The following is a 20,812-nucleotide window of genomic DNA, read 5'->3' on the forward strand; positions in this document are numbered from 1 at the left end:
GATGGATGGATGGATGGATGGATGGATGGATGATGGATGGAGGGATGGATGGATGGATGGATGGATGGATGGATGGATGGATGGATAGATAAATGGATGGTGGATGGATGGATGGATGGATGGATGATGGATGGATGATGGATAAATGGATGGGTGGATGGATGGATGGATGGATGGATGGATGGATGGATGGATAATGGATGGGTGGATGGATGGATGGATGGATGGATGGATGGATGGATGGATGGATAAATGGATGGGTGGATGGATGGATGGATGGATGGATGGATGAGGATGGATGGATGGATGGATGGATGGATGGATGATGGATGGTGGATGGATGGATAATGGATGGATGGATGGATGGATGGATGGATGGATGGATGGATGGAGAAATGGATGGATGGATGGATGGATGGATGGATAAATGGATGGGTGGATGGATGGATGAATGGATGGATGGATGGATGGATGGATGGAGGGAGGGATGGATGATGGAATGGATGGATGGATGGATAAATGGATGATGGATGGATGGATGGATGGATGGATGGATGGATGGAAGGATGGGTGGATGGGTGGATGGATGGATGGATAAATGAGGGTGGATGGATGGATGGATGGATGGATGGATGGATGGATGGATGGATGGATGGAAGGATGGGTGGATGGATGGATAAATGGATGGGTGGATGGATGGATGGATGGATGGATGGATGGAAGGATGGATGGATGGATGGGATGGAAGGATGGGTGGATGGATGGATGGATAGATGGATGGATGGAGAAAGAACCAAGGGCTCTCGCCCACACAGGGCTGCTGCCAGTACATGGAGACTCCGAACCTTCCCTGTTCTTTAAACAAGTCCTGGCTGCTGCAAGTCACAGGGAAGGGAAGCAGCAGGCCGGCCGATGACAAGCTGTGCCATCCTGAAGCCTAAACAACAGGGCCATCTGGGTAGGGAATTATTTTTAAATGACTGAAATGTCTAATTAGCATGGTGTATGTCTTGTTCATGCTTGCACCCAGTGGGTGTTATATGAATATTTGAATACTTGATGACCGATTAATACAAATTGCTGGGGCCTGTCGTTGTTGAGAAGGATTCAAACCAGTTGCTTTTTTAAAAAGTATATATTACCCGGTCGGCAGGGCTCAGTGGTTGAACGTCGACCTAGGAACCAGGAGGTCACGGTTCGATTCCCAGTCAGGCCACAGGCCCGGGTTGCGGGCTCCTTCCCCAGTGTGGGGTGTGCAGAAGGCATCCGATCCATGGTTCTCTCCCATCATGGATGTTTCTATCTCTCTCCCTCCCTCTCCCTTCCTCTCTGAAATCAATAAAAAAATACTTTATACTACACACACACACACACACACACACACACACACACTAGAGCAGGGGTGGGCAAACTTTTTGACTCGAGGGCCACAATGGGTTCTTAAACTGGACCGGAGGGCCGGAACAAAAGCATGGATGGGGTGTTTGTGTGAACTAATATAAATTCAAAGAAAACATCATTACACAAAAGGGTACGGTCTTTTATTTCAATAGTTTTATTCATTTCAAACGGGCCAGATCCGGCCTGCGGGCCGTAGTTTGCCCACGGCTGCACTAGAGGTTCGGTGCACGAAATTTGAAATTTGTGCAGCTGGTGGGGGAGGGGGTCCCTCAGCCCAGCCTGCACCCTCTCCAATCCAGGACCCCTCAGGGGACATCCCTCTCGCAATCCGGGACCGCTGGCTCCTAACCGCTCACCTGCCTGCCTGCCTAATCGCCCCTAACCATCTCTGTCTGCTGACCTGATGCCCCTAACTGCTCCCCTGCCGGCCTGATCGCCCCTAACCACCTCCGCATCTGCCTCGGCCTTGCTACCGTGGCTTTGTCGGGAAGGACGTCCGGAAGATGTCCGGTCTAGTTAGCGTATTACCCTTTTATTAGTATATATATATATATTATTGACCCACACTCAACCACTGAGCCAACGCCAGCCAGGCCAACTGCTTTTTTTTTTTAAGGCTGCCACTATATGGGGAAAAAAGTAAAATAGGGTCAGAATAGGCTGAGGGCCATTATAGCATATCTCACATGTTTACCTTTAATGAAAGGCCCCGGTGACCTTCAAGGCCCCGGTGACCTTCAAGGCCCTGGTGACCTTCAAGGCCCTTTCAACCCCTAACAACGTGACCAAGAGCGCGGCTAGGACTCACCCGGACCCTCAGCTCCCTCTGTGAGGGCTCCGGGTGCCTGCGCTGCCCGCCTCGTGCCGCTAGAGGGCAGGCGGGAGGCGGGCGCAGCGGGCGGGGGTTTCACCGGAGCCTGCAGGCCCGGGTTCTGGGTTCTGATCCGAGCGCCCAGAACCGGGAGGGAGAAGCCAGCTTGGGAAGAGCCTGGAGTCCAGCGATGGCGAACCTTTTGAGCTCGGCGTGCCAGCATTTTGGAAAGCCCTAACTTAACTCTGGTGCCGGGTCACATAGAGACATTTTTGGATCTTTGCAACCAGAGTAAAATGAAGGCTTATATTTTTGATATTTATTTTATATATTTAAATGCCATTTAACACAGAAAAATCAAGCAAAAAAATGAGTTCAGGGGTCACCTCTGACACGGTGTCATGGGTTCGCCATCCCTGGCCTAGAACAACAAAATGCCGAAGGATCAGTTTGCGAGGTGGAAATTTACCCCCAGGATTTTTCTCTTTCTCAATCAGGGATGGATTTGGCCCTGGCCGGTTTGGCTCGGTGGATAGAGCGTCGGCCTGCAGACTGCAGGGTCCCGGGTTCGAATCCAGGTCAAGGGCACAGGCCCGGGTTGTGGACTCGATCCCCAGTGGGAGGCATGCAGGAGGCAGCCAATCCATGATTCTCTCTCTCCCTCTCCCTTCCTCTCTGAAATCAATAAAAATATATTTTAAAAAAATAATGGACGGGTTTGGAACTTGTCTTGGTCTGGGGAAGTGGGTAGAAAAATCAGCCCCGGTCATATTCCAAATGACTCTGCAGGTATTCCAACACCAATTTTGGGAAGAAAATCCACCTATTCTATCAAATTCAAGTGCCACCTTAACCACCACAGTTGCTTATGTTCTTATAACTTCGGGCTCTTTGTCTCTTACCCCATCGGGCAGTCATTTCTGGGCTGGCAACATGTGGGGGGTGTTATTTATTATTTTTTTAAGGTATGTGTTTATTGATTATTTTAGAGAGAGAGGAAGGGAGAGGGATAGAGAGATCGAAACTTCGATGATAGAGCAACGTTATCCATCGGCCACCTCCTGCACGCCCCCTACTGGGGGTGGAGCCCACAACCCCGGGCATGTGCCCTGACCGGGAATCGAACCCGGGACCTTTCAGTCCGCAGGCCGACGCTCCATCCACTGAGCCACACAGCCAGGGCCTCCATTCTACTTTGTATAAAACCTCTAGTCTCGCAGGCCAGGGTGGCTCAGCGGTTGAGCATGGACCTGTGAACCAGGAGGTCAGGGTTCGATTCCCAGTCAGGGCACAGGCCCAGGTTGCGGACTCGATCCCCAGTGGGAGGCGTGCAGGAGGCGGCCGATCCATGATGCTCTCTCATCATGGGTGTTTCTATCTCTCTCCTCCCTCTCCCTTCTTCTCTGAAATCAATACAAATATTTTTTTAAAATATATTTTATTGATTTTTTACAGAGAGGAAGGGAGAGGGATAGAGAATTAGAAACATCGATGAGAGAGAAACATCGATCGGCTGCCTCCTGCACATCTCCCACTGGGGATGTGCCCGCAACCCAGGTACATGCCCTTGACCAGAATCGAACCTGGGACCTTTCAGTCTGCAGGCCGACGCTCTATCCACTGAGCCAAACCGGTTTCGGCAATACAAATATTTTTTTTTTTAAAAAAAAGACAAAGTAGCACAGATGCCCTGGGCGGTGTGGCTCAGTGGATAGAGCGTCGGCCTGCGGACCAAAGGGACCTGGGTTCGATTCCGGTCAAGGGCACCAACCTGGGTTGCAGGCTCCTCCCCGGCGGGGGTCCTGGTCAGGGATCATCATGCAGGAGGCAACCCATCGATGTGTCTCCCTCTGTCTCTCCCTCTCTCTTCCACTCTCTCTAAAAATCAATGGGAAAATATCCTCGGGTGAGGATTAACCAAGGAAGGAAGGAAGAGAGAGAGAGAGAGAGAGAGAGAGAGAGAGAGAGAGAGAGAGAGAGAGAGAGAAAGAGAAAGGAAGGAAGAAAGAAAGAAAGAAAGAAAGAAAGAAAGAAAGAAAGAAAGAAAGAAAGAAAGAAAGAAAGGGATTTTTCATCCCCATTTCTAAGCGGGCGGTGAGCACAAGACCACCCTGACTGTGGCATGTCTCCGCTGCACGCAGCAATGGCTTTCCTCCTGCTTTCCGATTTTTCTTTAAATATATGTAATTTTTCTTTATATATAATAAAAGGTAATATGCTAATTAGACCAGACAACCTTCCGGATGAAGCCGGGGCTGCAAGGGAAGCTGGTGCCTGCAGCCGGGGGAGCGAAGATCTACTCTTGCACGGATTTTGTGCACCGGGCCTCTAGAGTGTGTGTGTGTGTGTGTGTGTGTGTGTGTGTGTGTGTGTGTGTGTGTATTGGTTTCCCAACTTCAGCATTTTTTTTTTTTTTTTTTTTTTTTGCCCCTTTCTGCACGGGCCAGGGTTTGCAGCGCCGCTTCCTGGCCTGGACCTCACTTCCGTGGACATGCCCGTGGGGTGATGGATGGGGCATGGGGAAGGCAGACGCACGGCGAGGGGTGTCTGCTCGCCCCTCCAGGAGGCCATCTGCAGGGGAGGCTCGTTGGAGGAGCCGCTCAGATGGCCCGCGCGCCCCCGCTGGGTCTGGCCCGCGCGCCCCGCCCGCCCGCCCGCCCGCGCGCCCCGGTGAACTTTCTCCCCCGGCGTTTCCGCTTGAACCCCATCCAGCCGCCTCGCCTTTAAAATGCCAGGCCGGCCGCCGGCTCGGCTCAGAGCCCCCTCGGCGTGCCCGGCCCTGCCTCGCCGGCGCCCGCACCCGCACCCGCACCCGCACCGCCCGGGCGCTGACTCAGCCGCAGCCCGGCCGCCGCGCGCCCCGCCGGGCCCGGCCGCGTCCCCTGCGCCCCCGGCCGCAGCCCTCCGCCAGGCCCCCCGGCGCGCGCGCACGGGACCCGCCTCGCCAGGTAAGGGGTGCGGGGGGCTCCCGGGACCCGCCTGCGGGCTGGGGCGCAGCATCGTGCGCGCTGGCGAGGGCGGGAGGCGCGCAGGGGGGTCCCGGGCCGCGCGGGCGAGACCCCTCCTGGGGGCGCAGCGCCGGGGGGCGCGCAGGGATCGGAGAGGGCCCGCCTGTCCCCTCAGCCCTGGGGGCCCCGGGGAGCCGGGGAGCCCCGCCGGCCCGCCCTGCAGCGGCCCGGGCTGTGCGGCTGGCGCGGGTCCCCACACCTGGGGGAGCGTGGTGCTGCGTTCGGGCATCGCCATCTCCTCTCCACTGGGGACCCGGGGCCATCCCGGCTCCAGGCGGGGGTCCTGGGCGCCGGTGCCACGGAGGCGGCTGCGCAGGGTGAGTTGTGTCGCTGAATCAAAGTTAAGAGATCGCCTCCAACTTCGGTGCCGGAGAGGCAGGGCCCTCCCTCCCGCGGCTACGGGAGCGGGACCAGGGGGTTTGCGGTTTTGCTCCGCGTAGCCCTGAAGGTCACGGTGGGTGTAACTTCGGGGGAAAGTTCTGGGGGGGCCTGGCCGGCCTTTTTCCATGTCAGGTCTCAGCGGGCGGCCCAAAGGCTGACATGGGCGGAGAGAGACGCAGAGCAGGGGTGTGGGTGGTAACTGGGGGGATGGGTTCTAGAACCGGATGTTCTAGGAGCTCCTACTGTGCGCAGGGCAAGTTCTGCAAGGGAGGGACCAGGTGGGCATCAGGCACCTTCTCACCAGATGCTCAGAAAGGTCAGTCACCCAGGTGAGGTGTCGGGCCTGCCCTCGCCCTAAGCCGCCTCCCTTTCTCTCTCTCTCTCTCTCTCTCTCTCTCTCTCTCTCTCTCTCTCTCTCTCTCTCTGCCTCACCCGAGGGTATTTTTCCATTGATTTGTAGACAGAGTGGAAGAGAGAGGGAGAGGCAGAGAGACACATCGATGGGTTGCCTCCTGCACCTGCAGACCAGGGCCTGGCCCAGGGAGGCGCCTGCCACCGAGGTCCGTGCCCTTGACCGGAATCGAACCCGGGACCCTTTGGTCTGCAGGCCGAGGCTCTACCCACTGAGCACACCGGCCGGGGCTCTGAAGCCGCCTGTTGACAAGAAACTGCAATCGCCTGAACTGTGGTCCTTGCAAACAGCAAGGCCTCCCGGGTGGTTTGCAAACAGGATTTAGATCGAGGCCCGTTTGCAGGGGTGGCTCGGCCTAGACACCCGCCGGCTGGGGGACGCGTGGGAAGGGAACCCGCACCCGCAGACAGGGGTCTGGGGGGGGGAGGCCTGTGCTGAGACCAGCAGCGCCCATTCATCCCCAAGACAAAGTGGGGGGCGGCTGCTGGCTTATCGGGTGCCACCTCTGCGTTCGTGTGCTCTCGGGGCCCAATGATTGCTTTCTCCGTCACTTCTTTTTTTAAAATATATATATTTCTTTATTGATGTCAGAGAGGAAGGGACAGGGAGAGAGAGAGAAACATCGATGATGAGAGAGAATCACGGGTCGGCCGCCTCCTGCACGCCCCCTTCTGGGGATCGAGCCCGCAACCCGGGCCTGTGCCCTTGACGGGAATCGAACCCGGGACCCTTCAGTCCGCAGGCCGACGCTCTATCCACTGAGCCACACCGGCCAGGGCTCAGTCACTTTTTCTAGTGGCTTTTTTTTTTATTTTAATTCCTGGACGAAATGTAAGTAATGAATTCGTGGCATTGAATGTGTCTGAATTCGTGGCATTGAATGTGTCTGAATTCGTGGCATTGAATGTGTGTGAATTCGTGGCATTGAATGTGTCTGAATTCGTGGCATTGAATGTGTCTGAATTCGTGGCATTGAATGTGTCTGAATTCGTGGCATTAAATGTGGCTCTGAATTCCAGTGGGCCTGGGAATCGATGGCCAACAGCTCTCGCCAGGAGATCTTTCCGACGTCCGTGTAAAATAAACACGATGATGGAGGGATAACGGTTTCTTTAAAAATAAAACAGCAGGAACCTTACGTAGCCTGGGAAATGGAAAACAACCCGGCTCCAAGAAGCCGACCGGCCGCTTGTAAGTCGCGATGGAGAGAGCGTGTTTATGGTTCCAGTTTATTTCCTTTACGGAGTTAAAAAAAAAAAAAAAAGGCAGCCGGTCTGAGTCTGCCGGCTGGTCTTTCTCCAGCAAATATTGACGCTGCCAGGCCGCACGGTCACAGCGCACTCAGAACCCGCAGTCCTGCCCGCCGGCGCGGCTCCGCGGCTGAGCGTCGACCTAGGAACCCGGAGGTCACGGGTTCGAATCCCGGGCAGGCCACGTGCCCGGGGGGCGGGCTGGATCCCCAGGGTGGGGCGCGCAGGAGGCAGCCGATCCGGGATGCCCTCTCACCGTGGACGTTTCTCTCTCTCCCTCCCTCTCCCTTCCTCGCTGACATCAGTACAAAGATATTAAAAACAAAATAAAACCAAAACCCAAACGCCTGCAGTGCTAAGGTGGCTTGTGGATAGCGTCTTTCCCATCCAACCCCGTGGCCGTGATTTAAATGGACAATGACATGGTCTCAAGGAACATCTCCTGAAATTATTCGTCTGGCCACAACAGAGAAACTGCTTACGAACTTGACGGCGTTCCAAGGCTCTTAGCGTAGTGTTTCTAGCAAGCGCCGACGGGGGGAGACCAGCATGTGGTGAGTTTTGGCATGGAAAGCGGTGGAACGGGTCCATGGCAGGAAAAATAATAATAATTTTTTTAAAAAAAAACCAAAGTTCACATTACAGTTTTCAGTGCGACGACCTTTCCGAACGCGGGTGAGTTGCCTGGGGAGGAAATATTCCTGAAGTGCGTCCGGGCCTTCCCGCACCCCGAGGGCCGGTGCCGGGAAGGGATGCGTTGGCGAGGCCGCAGGACCGGCCGGAGGGGCAGCGATCTCTCTCGCGTCCGGAGGGGAGGAGGAAACCTGGGTTCGCGGCCGGCGGTCGGCGTTCCGGGGGGCGCACTGAGTGGCCCTTGGAGATTCGGGTCTCCGCGTTGTTATTTATTTATTCTTTTGGGGGGAGTCAATCCTCCCCTGAGAATTTTTTTTTAATTTTTTTTATTGATGTCAGAGAGGAAGGGAGAGGGAGAGAGAGAGAGAAACATCCATGAGGAGAGAGAATCACGGATCGGCCGCCTCCTGCACGCCCCCCACTGGGGATCGAGCCCACAACCCGGGCAGGTGCCCTTGACCGGAATCGAACCCGGGACCCTTCAGTCCACAGGCTGATGCTGTATCCACTGAGCCACCCCAGCCAGGGCCCGAGGGTATTTTTCCCATTGATTTTCAGAGAGAGTGGAAAGGAGAGGGAGGGACGGACAGAGAGAGAAACATCGATGTGAGAGAGACCCATCGATCGGTTGCCTCCCACATGGGCCCTGACCAAGGCCGGGATGGAGCCTGCAACTGAGGTCCGTGCCCTCGGGCAGAATCGAACCCGCGATCCTTTGGTCCGCAGGCCGACACTCTAGCCACTGAGCCACACCAGCCAGGGCCAGATCTCTTATTTTTATTTTATTTTATTTTTTTTAAACAATTTCATTGATTTTAGAGAGGAAGGGAGAGGGATAGAGAGATAGAAACATCAATGATGAGAATCATTGATCGGCTGCCTCCCGCACGCCCCCCACTGGGAATCGGGCCTGCAACCCAGGCCTGTACCCTTGGCTGGAACTGAACCTGGGACCCTGCAGTCCGCAGGCCGACGCTCTATCCACTGAGCCACACCGGCCAGGGCCAGATCTCTTATTTTTAAAGTCCTTACTACATGCCAGGTGTTTTATAGATTTAAATGCCATTCCCAGAGTAACAATTATTTATTATTTTTTCCCAGAGTAACAATTATTATTTTTTTAACCAGAGGCCCGATGCATGAAAATTCGTGCAAGAGCAGGCCTTCCTTCCCCCGGCTGCCGGCACCGGCTTCCCTCTGGGACCCGGGACCCAGGCTGCTTCGCTCCGGCCCCAGCTTCGTCCGGAAGGACGCCCGGAAGGACGTTCGGTCTCATTAGCATATTACCGTTTTTTATGATAGATCCTCACCCGAGGACATGCTTAGAGAGAGGAAGGGAGAGCGAGAGACACATCAAGGCGCCAGCGAGGCATCGATCGGTTGCCTTCTGTACGCGCCCTGAGCGGGGCTCCAGCCTCCAACCCAGGCGTGTGCCCTGAGCGGGCATCGAACCGGCAACCTTTCGGTGCACAGGATGGCGCGCACCCAACCGAGCCCCTCTGGCTGGGCGGGGGTAGCAACGCTCACCCCCATTTTCCCGACGAGGAAGCTGGTGATGGGAGAAGCACCTTGAACGCCCCCAGGTCGGTTCGGGGTCGGAGAGCAGGCCTGTGCCAAACGGGGGTCGGGTTTTTGTTGTCGGTGCTAACCCTCAATGGAGCATATTTTCCCGTTGATGTTTACAGAGGGAGGGAGGGAGGGAGGGAGCCACAGAGAGAAACATCGACTGAGAGGGACACATCCATGGGTTGCCTCCCCCACGTGTCCTGCCTGACTGGGGCCAGGGGTCGAACTTGCAACCCAGGTACGTGCCCTTGACCGGAATCGAACCCGGGACCCTTCAGTCCGCAGGCCGACGCTCTATCCACTGAGCCACACCGGTCGGGGCGATAAAAATATATTTTAAAAAAGTGAAAGGACAAATAGATGAGGAGTCGTGCCGTCCAGGCCTGGGGCAGACCCTGGGGGTTGGAATACGATGTTCTTTCCGGGGACACGAATGTCCATGCGCAGGCGGCTGTGACGACTGGGCCCCACGCGACGGGCACGGGGGGTGGGGGGGGGTTGGGGGTCTGTGTGGCACCCAGCAGCTGGCACTGTGGCCAACAGGAGGCCTGGGACCCTACGGCCTGTGTCCCCCCGTCCAGCTCCCTCGGGCCACGCCGCGCCCTCCTTGGCGCAGACGGAGCCCCCTGGGCCACGGGGGCGGCAAACAGATGGCGCCCGTCGGCCGGAGCAGACACGGCGCATCCATCAGGATCCTCTTCCCCACGGAGCCCGGGAGGCCTCAGGGTCCCTCTGCTCAACCCCCTGGCGCCCGCCACCTCCTCATGGAGACACGAGCGTGACCTCCGACCTTTGTTTGTTGTGAATCCTCCCCCATTGATTCTGAGAGAGGGGGAGGGAGGAGGAGAGACAGAGAGACACATCGATGGGCTGCCTCCTGCACGCGCCCCGACCAGGACCCGGGCCGGGGAGGAGCCTGCAACCCAGGCACGTGCCCTTGACCGGAATCGAACCCGGGACCCTTCGGTCCGCAGGCCGACGCTCCATCCACGAGCCACACTGGCTAGGGCCTGACTTTATTTTTTAAATATATTTCTATTGCCCTGGTTGGTGTGGCTCAGTGGATAGAGAGTCAGACTGCGGACTGAAGGGTCCTGGGTTCGATTCCCGGTCAAGGGCACAGGCCCGGGTTGTGGGCTCCATCCCCGGTGTGGGGCGTGCAGGAGGCAGCTGATCCATGATTCTCTCTCATCATGGATGTTTCTATCTCTCTCTCTCCCTCTCCCTTCCTCTCTGACATCAATTTCAGAGAGGAAGGGAGAGGGAGGGAGATAAGAAACATCCATGATGAGGGGGCTGGGGGCAGGCTAGAGAGGTCAGTGGGGGGAAAAAGGGGACACATGTAATACTTTCAACAATAAAGTTTTTTAAAAAAAGACATCCATGATGAGAGAGAATCAGGGATCGGCCGCCTCCTGCACGCCCCACGCTGGGAATCGAGCCCAAACCCCGGGCATGAGCCCTTGACCAGGAGTCGAACCCTGACCTCCTGGTTCCCAGGCCCACGCTGAACCCCTGAGCCCCGCCGGCCGGGGAAGCTCCGAACCATTTTTTGTGGTTGTTGCTCCTCATCTCAGGATATTTTTTCAGAGAGAGGGAGGGGTGGAGAGAGGGAGAAACAGCGATATGAGAGCGCCCATCGCTTGGCTGCCTCCCGCATGTGCCCCGGTCTGGGCCAGGGATCGGACCTGCGACCTTGCGGTTTCCAGGCTGACGATCTAACCACTGAACCACTGGCCGGGCGCTGTCCTAACTCTTAGGAGGAGTTTCCAGAGGCGAGAACATGTGTAGTGAACTCACAGGCCGGGTCTGAACCTCACAGTCCAAACACGCCTCCTCGCCCTGGCCGGTGTGGCTCAGTGGGTAGCGCGTCGGCCTGCGGACCGAAGGGTCCCGGGTTCGATTCCGGTCAAGGGCACGGACCTGGGTGGCAGGCTGCTCCCCGAACCGGGGCCCTGGTCGGGCGCATGCAGGGGGCAACCCATCGATGCTTCTCTCTGTCTCTCCCTCTCTCTCTAGAAATATCCTGGGGTGAGGAATTAAAAAAAAAGTCAACTTTATTGATTTCAGAGAGGAAGGGAGAGGGAGAGAGAGAAACATCCATGATGAGAGAGAATCATGGATCGGCCGCCTCCTGCACGCCCCCCACGGGGGATGGAGCCCGCAACCCGGGCCTGTGCCCTTGATGGGGAATCGAACCCTGACCTCCTGGCTCCTCGGTCGACGCTCACCACTGAGCCACGCCGGCCGGGCTGCTGACCCTATGAGCTCATCGTCACCCGTTTCACCCGGGGGGAAACAGGCCCAGAGAGGCCCACGCTGCCCTGCTAGTCAAGGGGACTGGGCTGAGATTCAAAACCCAAGGACTGGCTCCGTCCCTCCTCCCTCCCCTGCCCCCCGCCCCCCCCCCGGCCCCCCCACACTCTCCCTGCCGGTGGAGGCGGCCGGGACACAGATCGGGTCCCAGGAGGGGTCGGTGCCCTAGGGCTGACCTTGCTGCTGTCCGCGGGGGAGATCCGGACCAGCAGCCGTCGCACCACCAGGGGACCCATGAGCAGCACGACTCCTGGCCGCTGTGTCACCTTCGCTGGGCGGCCGAGGGCAGCGTCTGCCTGTCTCTCTCTCTCTCTCTCTCTCTCTCGGCCGGGACTGTGCACACCCGGGGCCTTGCCGACCAGCCCCCTGCACCCGCCTTTCCTGCACAGACTCAGCCCGGAGTCTGCCCGACGCTTCCCCCTCCCCACGCAGAGACACGGCCAGGGCTGCGCATCCTCCTGGGAGAACACGGGCGGTCACAGCAGCCTCGGGCCCAGCCCGGGGCCCCCCATCCCCCTCTGTCCTGAGTGCGAGGCTGCGCCCGTCCGTCTGTGTGTGGGAGTCTGGCTGGCTGGGCCCGGCTGGGCTCGGGGAGAGGACGCGTGGGGCAGTGGGTGTGAGTGGGAGGCTCTGTGCCGAGCGGGAACGGGCAGGCACCTCCAGGACTCCAGGCGGACGGGGGTGGTTAGCAGCATCACCCAGAGCCCCGGCCGGTGTGGCTCAGTGGGGAGAGCGCCGGCCTGCGGACCGGAGGGCCCCGGGTTCGATTCCGGTCCAGGGCACGGACCCGGGTGGCGGGCTCCTCCCCGGCCCGGGCCCTGGTCGGGGCGCGTGCGGGAGGCAACCCACCGGTGTGTCTCTCTCACATCGATGTCTCCCTCTGTCTCTCTCTTTTCCACTTTCTCTAAAATCAATGGGAAAATATCCTCTGGTGAGGATTAACCAAAAACAAATTTTTTTTTAAATATGTTTTTATTGATTTTTGAGAGAGGAAGGGAGAAGGGTAGAGAGAAACACAGATGAGAGAGAAACATCATGGATCGGCTGCCGCCTGCACGCTCTCCTCTGGGGACCGAGCCCACAGCCCGGGCGTGTGCCCTGAGCGGGAATCGAACCCTGACCTCCAGGTTCATAGTTCAGTGCCCAACCACTGAGCCACACCAGCCAGGCCAAAAATTTTTTTAATTAAATTAAAATAAAATGAAATACTTTTTTTTTTTTTTTAAAGGGTCTGGATTCCCTAGGGAACAGCAGCAGCTCTGGCCTCTGGTCTGAGGCATTGGCTGCCACTGTTGAACTTGACCTTTGAACTTGGCCTGTGAGGATGCTGCCATGACAGAGTCCCCCTGCCCCCCCTCCTCACACTCACCCCACGATCGGCCACCCTCGTCCCCTTTCCAGGGCTCCTGGCCCGGATCAGAGAGCAGCCCGAGGTGAGGGGAGGCGAGGGGTGTCCCCTGGGTGGAAGGGGGCACCTTGCACCCCACCCCGGAGAAACCCCACTTGGCGATCCCCACCCCCAGCAACCGGGCCACCAGGAGGCCCTCCGGAGGCTCCCAAAGCCAGGCCCTGCCGGCTGTGCTGCCCGACATCCGTGCCGGGTGGCAGGGCCAGGGACCTGGGCAAGGGCGCCTGGCACGGCCTCCTTCCTGAGTGAGGAGGCGGCGGCAGGACTCAGGGGTTGGCAGACGCAAGCGGCAGGGCCCGAGGTGCTTACAAGCCCACGGCTCCCTAGCAACCTGATGGCGTGACTGCAGGACCTTTTCCACTAGGATCTGCCACCCCCACCCCACCCTGAAAGTGCACGCTTGGAGCCCTGGCCGGTGTGGCTCAGTGGATAGAGCGTTGGCCTGCAGACTGAAGGGTCCTGGGTTCGATCCGGGCAAGGGCATGGACCTTGGCTGCGGGCACATCCCCAGTGGGGGGCGTGCAGGAGGCAGCTGATCAATGTTTCTCTCTCATCGATGTTTCTAACTATCCCTCTCCCTTCCTCTCTGTGAAAAAATCAATAAAATATATTAAAAAAAAAAAAAGAAAGGAAACTCAGGGGAGGAAAAAAAGTGCACAGTTGGGGCCCTGGCTGGTGTGGCTCAGTGGATAGAGCGTCGGCCTGCAGACTGAAGGGTCCTGGGTTCGATTCCGGTCGGGGGCATGTACCTTGGTTATAGGCTCCTCCCCGGCCCGGGCCCTGGTCAGGGCGCGTGCAGGAGGCAACCCATCGATGTCTCTCTCACATCGATGTTTCTCTGTCTCTCCCCCTCCCTCCCACTCTCCCTAAAAATCACTGGGAAAATATCCTCGGGGGTTGGATTAAAAAATAAATTAAAACATAAATAAATAAAGTGCCCGGCCCGGCTGGTGTGGCTCAGCAGATTGAGCGACCTCCCATAGACCTAAAGGTCCTGGGTTCGATTCCCGGTCAAGGGCACAGGCCCTGGTTGTGGGCTTGATCCCCAGTGGGGGAGCATGCAGGAGGCAGCCGGTCCGTGACTCTTTCTCATCAGTGATGTCTCTTTCTCTCTCTCTCTCTCTCTCTCTGCCTTCCTCTCTGAAATCAAGAAAAATATATTAAACAAATAAAAAAAGAGTAAAAAAAAAAAAAATGACCCCACAGCCATGTCCCTTGCGGTCATTCACGCGCCCAGATCAGCACCCCGGATTCTGAAGCAAGTTTGCATCCAGCCCCGGCCGGTGTGGCTCAGTGGATAGAGTGTCGGCCTGCGGACTGAAAGGTCCCGGGTTCAATTCCCGGTCAGGGCACAGGCCCAGGTTGTGGGCTCCATCCCCAGTGGGGGGCGTGCAGGAGGCGGCCGATCAGTGATTCTCTCTCATCGTGGATGTTTCTCTCTGTCTCTCTCCCTCTTCCTTCCTCTCTGAAGTCAATAAAAATATATTTTTTTTAAAAAATTTGCATCCAGTGCCCCGGAAAGCTGGCGATGGGCCGCGTGGCTAGTGCAGCCTCAGGGCTGAAGGTCGAGGCAGTCATGTTGGGGACCACAGGGCAGGCTGCTGGGAGGGTGTCCCCACCCCACCCCGGGAAGGAGCAGCATCTGTGTTCAGTGCTGTGTCCCCCTGGGCACCATGCCCTCCCTTCCCCAGGGAGCCGGCTGGGGCTGTGCCCGCGGGTGGTTCAGGCTGGTGGGCAGGCTCCATCTGGGAGGCGGGGAGAAGGCAAGTCTGCTGCCCTCCGCGTTCCCATTCCTGGCACTCGCCCCCGATGGAAAGCTCTAGAACAGTGGTTCTCAACCTTCCGGCCCTTTAAATACAGTTCCTCATGTTGTGACCCAACCATACAATTATTTTCGTGGCTACGTCATCACTGTCATGTGGCTCCTGTGATGAATCGTCATGTAAATATCTGATCTGCAGGACGGTCTCAGGCGACCCCTGTGAAAGGGTCGTTCGACCGCCAAAGGGGTCGCGACCCACAGGTTGAGAACCGCTGCTCTAGAGGATGCTGGCTTCCTCTGGGTCCGCCTTCGGGTTACAGGACCCGACCCGGGCGCCAGGAGATTTGGGGGAGGGTTGCCAGGTGGTCTCTCTGTGTCTGACGCCTACAATCCCGTGGGGCTCCCCTGTGAGCTGGACGCACACCCTGGACTGGGGAGGGGGGCGTCAGAATTCAGGGTCCTGCTCTGAGGCTGAGGGGCGTGGAACTCTAGCCCCTCCATCCTCCCCCAGCGCCCCTGAGGGCCCGAGGAGTACACATCCCGGGCCCACGCGCAGGCCCGGGGCGGCTCAGACACGCGGGTTTGCTCCAAGTCGGCTGTGTCATTGCTCTGAGCTTTTTTGTTTTTCCTTTAAATATTTTATTGATTTTTTACAGAGAGGAAGGGAGAGGGATAGAGAGTTAGAAACATCGATGAGAGAGAAACATCGATTAGCTGCCTCCTGCACATCTCCTACTGGGGCCGGAGCCTGCAACCAAGGTACACGCCCTTGGCCGGAATCGAACCCGGGACCCTTCAGTCCGCAGGCCGATGCTCTATCCACTGAGCCAAACCGGTTAGGGATGAGCTTCATTTTTAATCCTCACCTGAGGATATTTTTCCATTGCTTTTTTAAAAAATATATCTGTATTGATTTCAGAGAGGAAGGGAGAGGGAGAGAGGGAGAGAGAGAGGAACATCCATGAGAAGAGAGAATCATGGATCGGCTGCCTCCTGCACACCCCCTCCTGGGGATGGAGCCTGCAACCCGGGGTATGTGCCCTGACCGGAATTGAACCCAGGACCCTTCAGTTCGCAGGCCAAAGTTCTATCCACTGAGCCACCCGAGCCGGGCACTTTTCTGCGTTGTAAGTTTGTCGAACAATTACAGCAGCAGATCTTTGACTGCAGTGAAGAAGGCACCTTCCTGCTTCCCTCCCCTCCCTCCCCAGCACATGCATTTGAACAATCCTGAAGTTCCCTTTGCACGATGAAGAAAATTCTAGAGGCGGTTGGGGGGGGGATGGCTGTGCAACATGTGGGTGTACTTAACCCACTAACCCGCACACCTAGCCATGGTTAGGATGGCGAATATCGTTACTCCTGTGGTACCAGAATTTTTTTTTAATTATCATTTTTAACAGGGAGCAATCAACATCAGAATAAAGCCCAGGCCAGAACTGACCCTGACCCTGTGCCCTGCTCTGTTTCAGCCACACCGACCCCGGCGCCTGCTCTCCGAGGGACCGGTCACTGCTCTCAGCGGCTCCCAGCTGCGATGCCCGGCCACTGCCCCTCCCTCCTGCAGCAGCCCCACCCAGGGTGCCAGCCCACCCCGTGGCCCTTATGAAGAGGTGACTCCGTTTTCTCTCATCTCCTGCTTCTCTCCTGAATCTATTTAATCTCTCCCTTGTCTGTGGAATCTGTTTTCTCTGCACTCTCGCTTCTGTCTTGAGTTATCCAGTTGATTTTTGCTGAGTCATGCAATTGATTTTGCTGAGTCCTCCAATTGATTTTGCTGAGTCATGCAATTGATTTTGCCGAGTCATCTGATTGATTTTGCTGAGTAATGCAATTGATTTTTGCTGAGTCCTCCAATTGATTTTGCCGAGTCATGCAATTGATTTTGCCGAGTCATCTGATTGATTTTGCTGAGTCATGCAATTGATTTTTGCTGAGTCCTCCAATTGATTTTGCCGAGTCATGCAATTGATTTTGCCGAGTCATCTGATTGATTTTGCTGTCATGCAATTGATTTTGCTGAGTCCTCCAATTGATTTTGCTGAGTCATGCAATTGATTTTGCTGAGTCATGCAATTGATTTTTGCTGAGTCATCCAATGGATTTTGCTGAGTCCTCCAATTGAGTGACCAGTCCGGACCAGCAGGTCAGTGCCCTCCGGGGACAGGTGAGGAGGAAGACAAGGTGTGGGCGAGGGGACAGCATGGTCCCCTATGGTTACAGGTAGGCCAGGTTGCCAAGCAGAAGCCGGCCCCCAGGTGTCCTCCGGACGCTTCGGATCGGGTGGGGGAGCCGGATCCACTGCTTCCACCAGAGGAGGGCGGGGCCTGCAAGGCCCACGGCTCAGGAGGTGGTCCTGGGGTGACTCATTTCCCCTTCCTGGGCCTCAGTTTCCACAGTTATAACACGGCCAGAGTGACGCCTGGCTGACCTGCCTCCAGGGCTGTCGTGAGGATGACATAATTGACGGCAAGGGGAATGCAACGTGCAACTACGTGCGCCAAGATTTCGCACTTGGCTCCCGGGGGGGCAGGGGGAGCAGCGGGCTGTCACTCCAGGGGGCCGAGGCAGATGAGGAGGGGAGTGGGTGCCCTCCCCCTGCCTCAGGCCAGTGGGCACAACCCTCCCTGCCCACAGGAGGACCAGGGTCCAGAGCTTCTGTTCCATGTTGCAGCCGGGTCCAGTTCAGTATTCAGACTAATTAAAATGTACGTTAGTCCACGGTGTGGGTCCCTCAAGGCCGTGGGCCACGTGAGTGCAGGGGAACGTGACCCCTGCGACAGGCGTCCCCAGAGGGTCAGAGGGTCAAAGGCCAAGGGCCAAGAGCCGAAAGCGCCCTCCTTCACTCAGAAGTTGAAATACTCAGGTTTCCTGCCCTGGCAGTGGCCACAGCCTATTTGGCCACCAATTTGTTTCCAGGGGTGACGGACAGACAGGTAAACACCTTCCCATACTTCTCAGACCTTACTGGACATGCGTCTCTTGACCAGGGCCTTCCCCCATCAGTCAACAAAAAACAGGCCTGGAGAACGTTAAATGGACAAAGCTATACTATTCAATCTTTCTTTTACTCTTTTCCTATCCTATATAATAAAAGGCTAATATGTAAATTGACTGAATGGTGGAACAACTGGCCGCAATGACACACACTGACCACCAGGGGGCAGACGCACAGCACAGGAGCTGCCCCCTGGTGGTCAGTGCGCTCTCACAGGGGGAGCGCTGCTCAGCCAGAAGCCCTGGGCTGGCTCACTGCTGGTGAGGGCAGCAGCGGTGGCGGGAGCCTTTCCCGCCTCTGAGGCAGTTGGACATCCCCCGAGAGCTCCCGGACTGCGAAAGGGTGCAGGCTGGGCTGAGGGCTTCCGCCCCCGGAGTGCATGAATCCCCCAAGTGCATGAATTTTGTGCACCGGGCCTCTAGTTAAATAATAACTGCCCAGAAGGTGTGGCTCAGTGAGCCTCAACCTATGAACCAGGAGGTCACGGTTCGATTCCCAATCAGGCCACATGCTGGGTTGCGGGCTCGATCCCCAGTGTGGGGCGTGCAGGAGGCAGCTGATCCATGATTCTCTCTCATCATGGATGTTTCTGTCTCTCCTTCTCCCTTCCTCTCTCTGAATCAATAAAACTATTTAAATAATTTAAAAAATAATAATGAAATGATGAGCCCTGACCAGTTTGGCTCAGTGGATAGAGCGTCGGCCTGTGGACTGAAGGGTCCCGGGTTAGATTCCGGTCAAGGGCATGTACCTTGGTTGCGGGCACATCCCCAGTGGAGGGTGTGCAGGAGGCAGCTGATCGATGTTTCTCTCTCATCGATGTTTCTAACTCTCTATCCCTCTCCCTTCCTCTCTGTAAAAAATCAATAAGACATATTTAAAAAATAATGAAATGATGACCACGATCTCGCTGGCACAACTCTCCGCAGGGCTGGAAGATGGTCCCAGGCCCCCGGCAGCCGGAGGAGGAGCCCCCCGCCGCCGGCCCGCGATGGAGGAACCCACGCCCGAGCCCGTCTACGTGGACGTGGACAAAGGACTGACCCTGGCCTGCTTCGTCTTCCTCTGCCTCTTCCTGGTGGTCATGATCATCCGCTGCGCCAAGGTCATCATGGACCCGTACAGCGCCATCCCCACGTCCACCTGGGAGGAGCAGCACCTGGATGACTGATGGGGGCGGGGCGGCCACTGGGGCGGCGCCGTTGGGTCCCCGGGCACCGGGCGCTCAGCCCGTCCACACGGGAGGGGACGCGGTTCCCCTGTGGGCGGAGAAAGCCCCCCTTGGCCTCACCTGCTCCCACCCGCGCGTCAGGGTGACATGCTCGGGGTGCCCCAGGGGTTCCAGCCGGGGGTGAGTTTGGGGAACGCGGTGACTACGGGGCGGTCACCTCCCCGGGCTCCAGCAAGACACCCAACGTGACACCACCGTGGCCTCCTTTTCGGGGGCCCTCTGCTCATCAGATGCAAACCGGCCCGTGCACTGGCCCTGGGGGACCCCCAGCACAGATGTCCCCCCAGAACCCAAGCCCCTCTAGGGGGCCATTGTGAACGGGGGGTGAGGGGGACCCCCCAAAAAAGCCCCATAGAAGGCACGGGGACTGCTTCCCGGCTGCATTTTTAAAAACTGAAAACAGAGAGGGGTCTATTTTTCCTGTTGCCGGTGAAGTGTGCGTTTCAGAAATTTGGGGGAAAATACAGAATCCTAGAACCCCGCCTCCCAGAAGCCGCTCCTCTGAAAGGGTCGCCCAGCCTTTGCGACACACGGATTTCACATAGATCGCACCGCGTGCAGGACGTGTCGCTCATGTGACAGCGTGAGGACTCCCGGTCTGTCACCCGCAGTCCCTGTTGGTGGCGAGGTCGGCGGCCAGGAATCCTCTCCTTTGGTCCGACACTGAAATCTTCTGCTGATTTTCTCTCCCACAAAATTGTTGCAGCCAGTCACAGCTTTCTATAAAAATATGCTCTTATGGATTTCAGAGAGGAAGGGAGAGAGAGAGAGAGAAACATCCGTGATGAGAGAGAATCGCGGACCGGCCGCCTCCTGCACGCCCCACACTGGGGATCCATCCCCCAACCCGGGCCTGTGCCCTGAGCGGGAATCGAACCTGTGACCTCCTGGTTCCTAGGTCGACGCTCAGCCCCTGGGCCACGCCGGCCGGGCAGACGTTGAATGATGTTGCCGGTTTTGCCTCCCACGAAACTGTCTCACCACTCACGCCTTGACAGTGCGCCATCCCCACAGGAATGATGGACGGACGCGGAGACCTGGGTTCATACGTCAGCCTCTCTCTCCAGGGCTGTGTGCCCATGAGCAAGTCCCTCCACCTCTCGGTACCTCTGTTTAAATTTTATTTATTCATTTTTCTTTTTGGTGAATCCTCCCCCGAGGATATTTTTCCCATTGATTGATTAGAGAGAGTGGAAGGGAGAGGGACAGAGAGAAACATCGATGTGAGAGAGAGACACGTCGATGGGTTGCCTTCTGCACGCGCCCCGACCAGGGCCGGGTAACCTGCGACCAGGGCATGTGCCTGTGACCGAAATCGAACCCGGGACCCTTCAACCCGCAGGCCGACGCTCTAGCCACTGAGCCACACTGGCCGGGGCTGCATGTTCTAATTGGATTGGGAGAGCCGTGCCTCCCTGTCCCCTGAAGCCGTCCCAGAATTCCAGGCGCTGGCTCAATGCCCAAGGGGTCCTGGTCCGGACGCCAGGCCGAGGGACCCACAAGCCTGTGTGTCCACTGGTGCGGGTTCATCCCCCCCCAGCTCACCCCCCATCCCCCCCGCGCCATCTCACTGATAAAAACAGACGAATGAATGGCTCCCCGGGGAGCGGTTCCCACCTCGACCCGCCGAGTTAA

The 20,812-nt window shown here is 57.1% G+C and overlaps 1 protein-coding gene across 1 annotated transcript; it reads left to right on the forward strand.

The window, feature by feature from the left end:
* Nucleotides 1-5,100: 5,100 nt before the first annotated feature.
* On the forward strand, nt 5,101-20,014 carry CTXND1 (cortexin domain containing 1). The gene is made up of 3 exons (XM_036355514.1): nt 5,101-5,160; nt 16,421-16,561; nt 18,876-20,014. Exon 3 carries the CDS (start codon nt 18,938-18,940, stop codon nt 19,115-19,117), a length of 180 nt encoding a protein of 59 aa, XP_036211407.1. The 5' UTR covers nt 5,101-5,160; nt 16,421-16,561; nt 18,876-18,937; the 3' UTR covers nt 19,118-20,014.
* Nucleotides 20,015-20,812: the final 798 nt, after the last annotated feature.

The sequence above is a fragment of the Myotis myotis genome, unplaced genomic scaffold (assembly GCF_014108235.1).
Source record: "Myotis myotis isolate mMyoMyo1 unplaced genomic scaffold, mMyoMyo1.p scaffold_m19_p_22, whole genome shotgun sequence".
Taxonomy (NCBI): Eukaryota; Metazoa; Chordata; class Mammalia; order Chiroptera; family Vespertilionidae; genus Myotis; species Myotis myotis.

Coding starts and splice junctions, on each gene's coding strand:
- CTXND1 (XM_036355514.1), top strand. CDS start 18,938: ATGGAGGAACCCACGCCCGAGCCCGTCTACGTGGACGTGGACAAAGGA.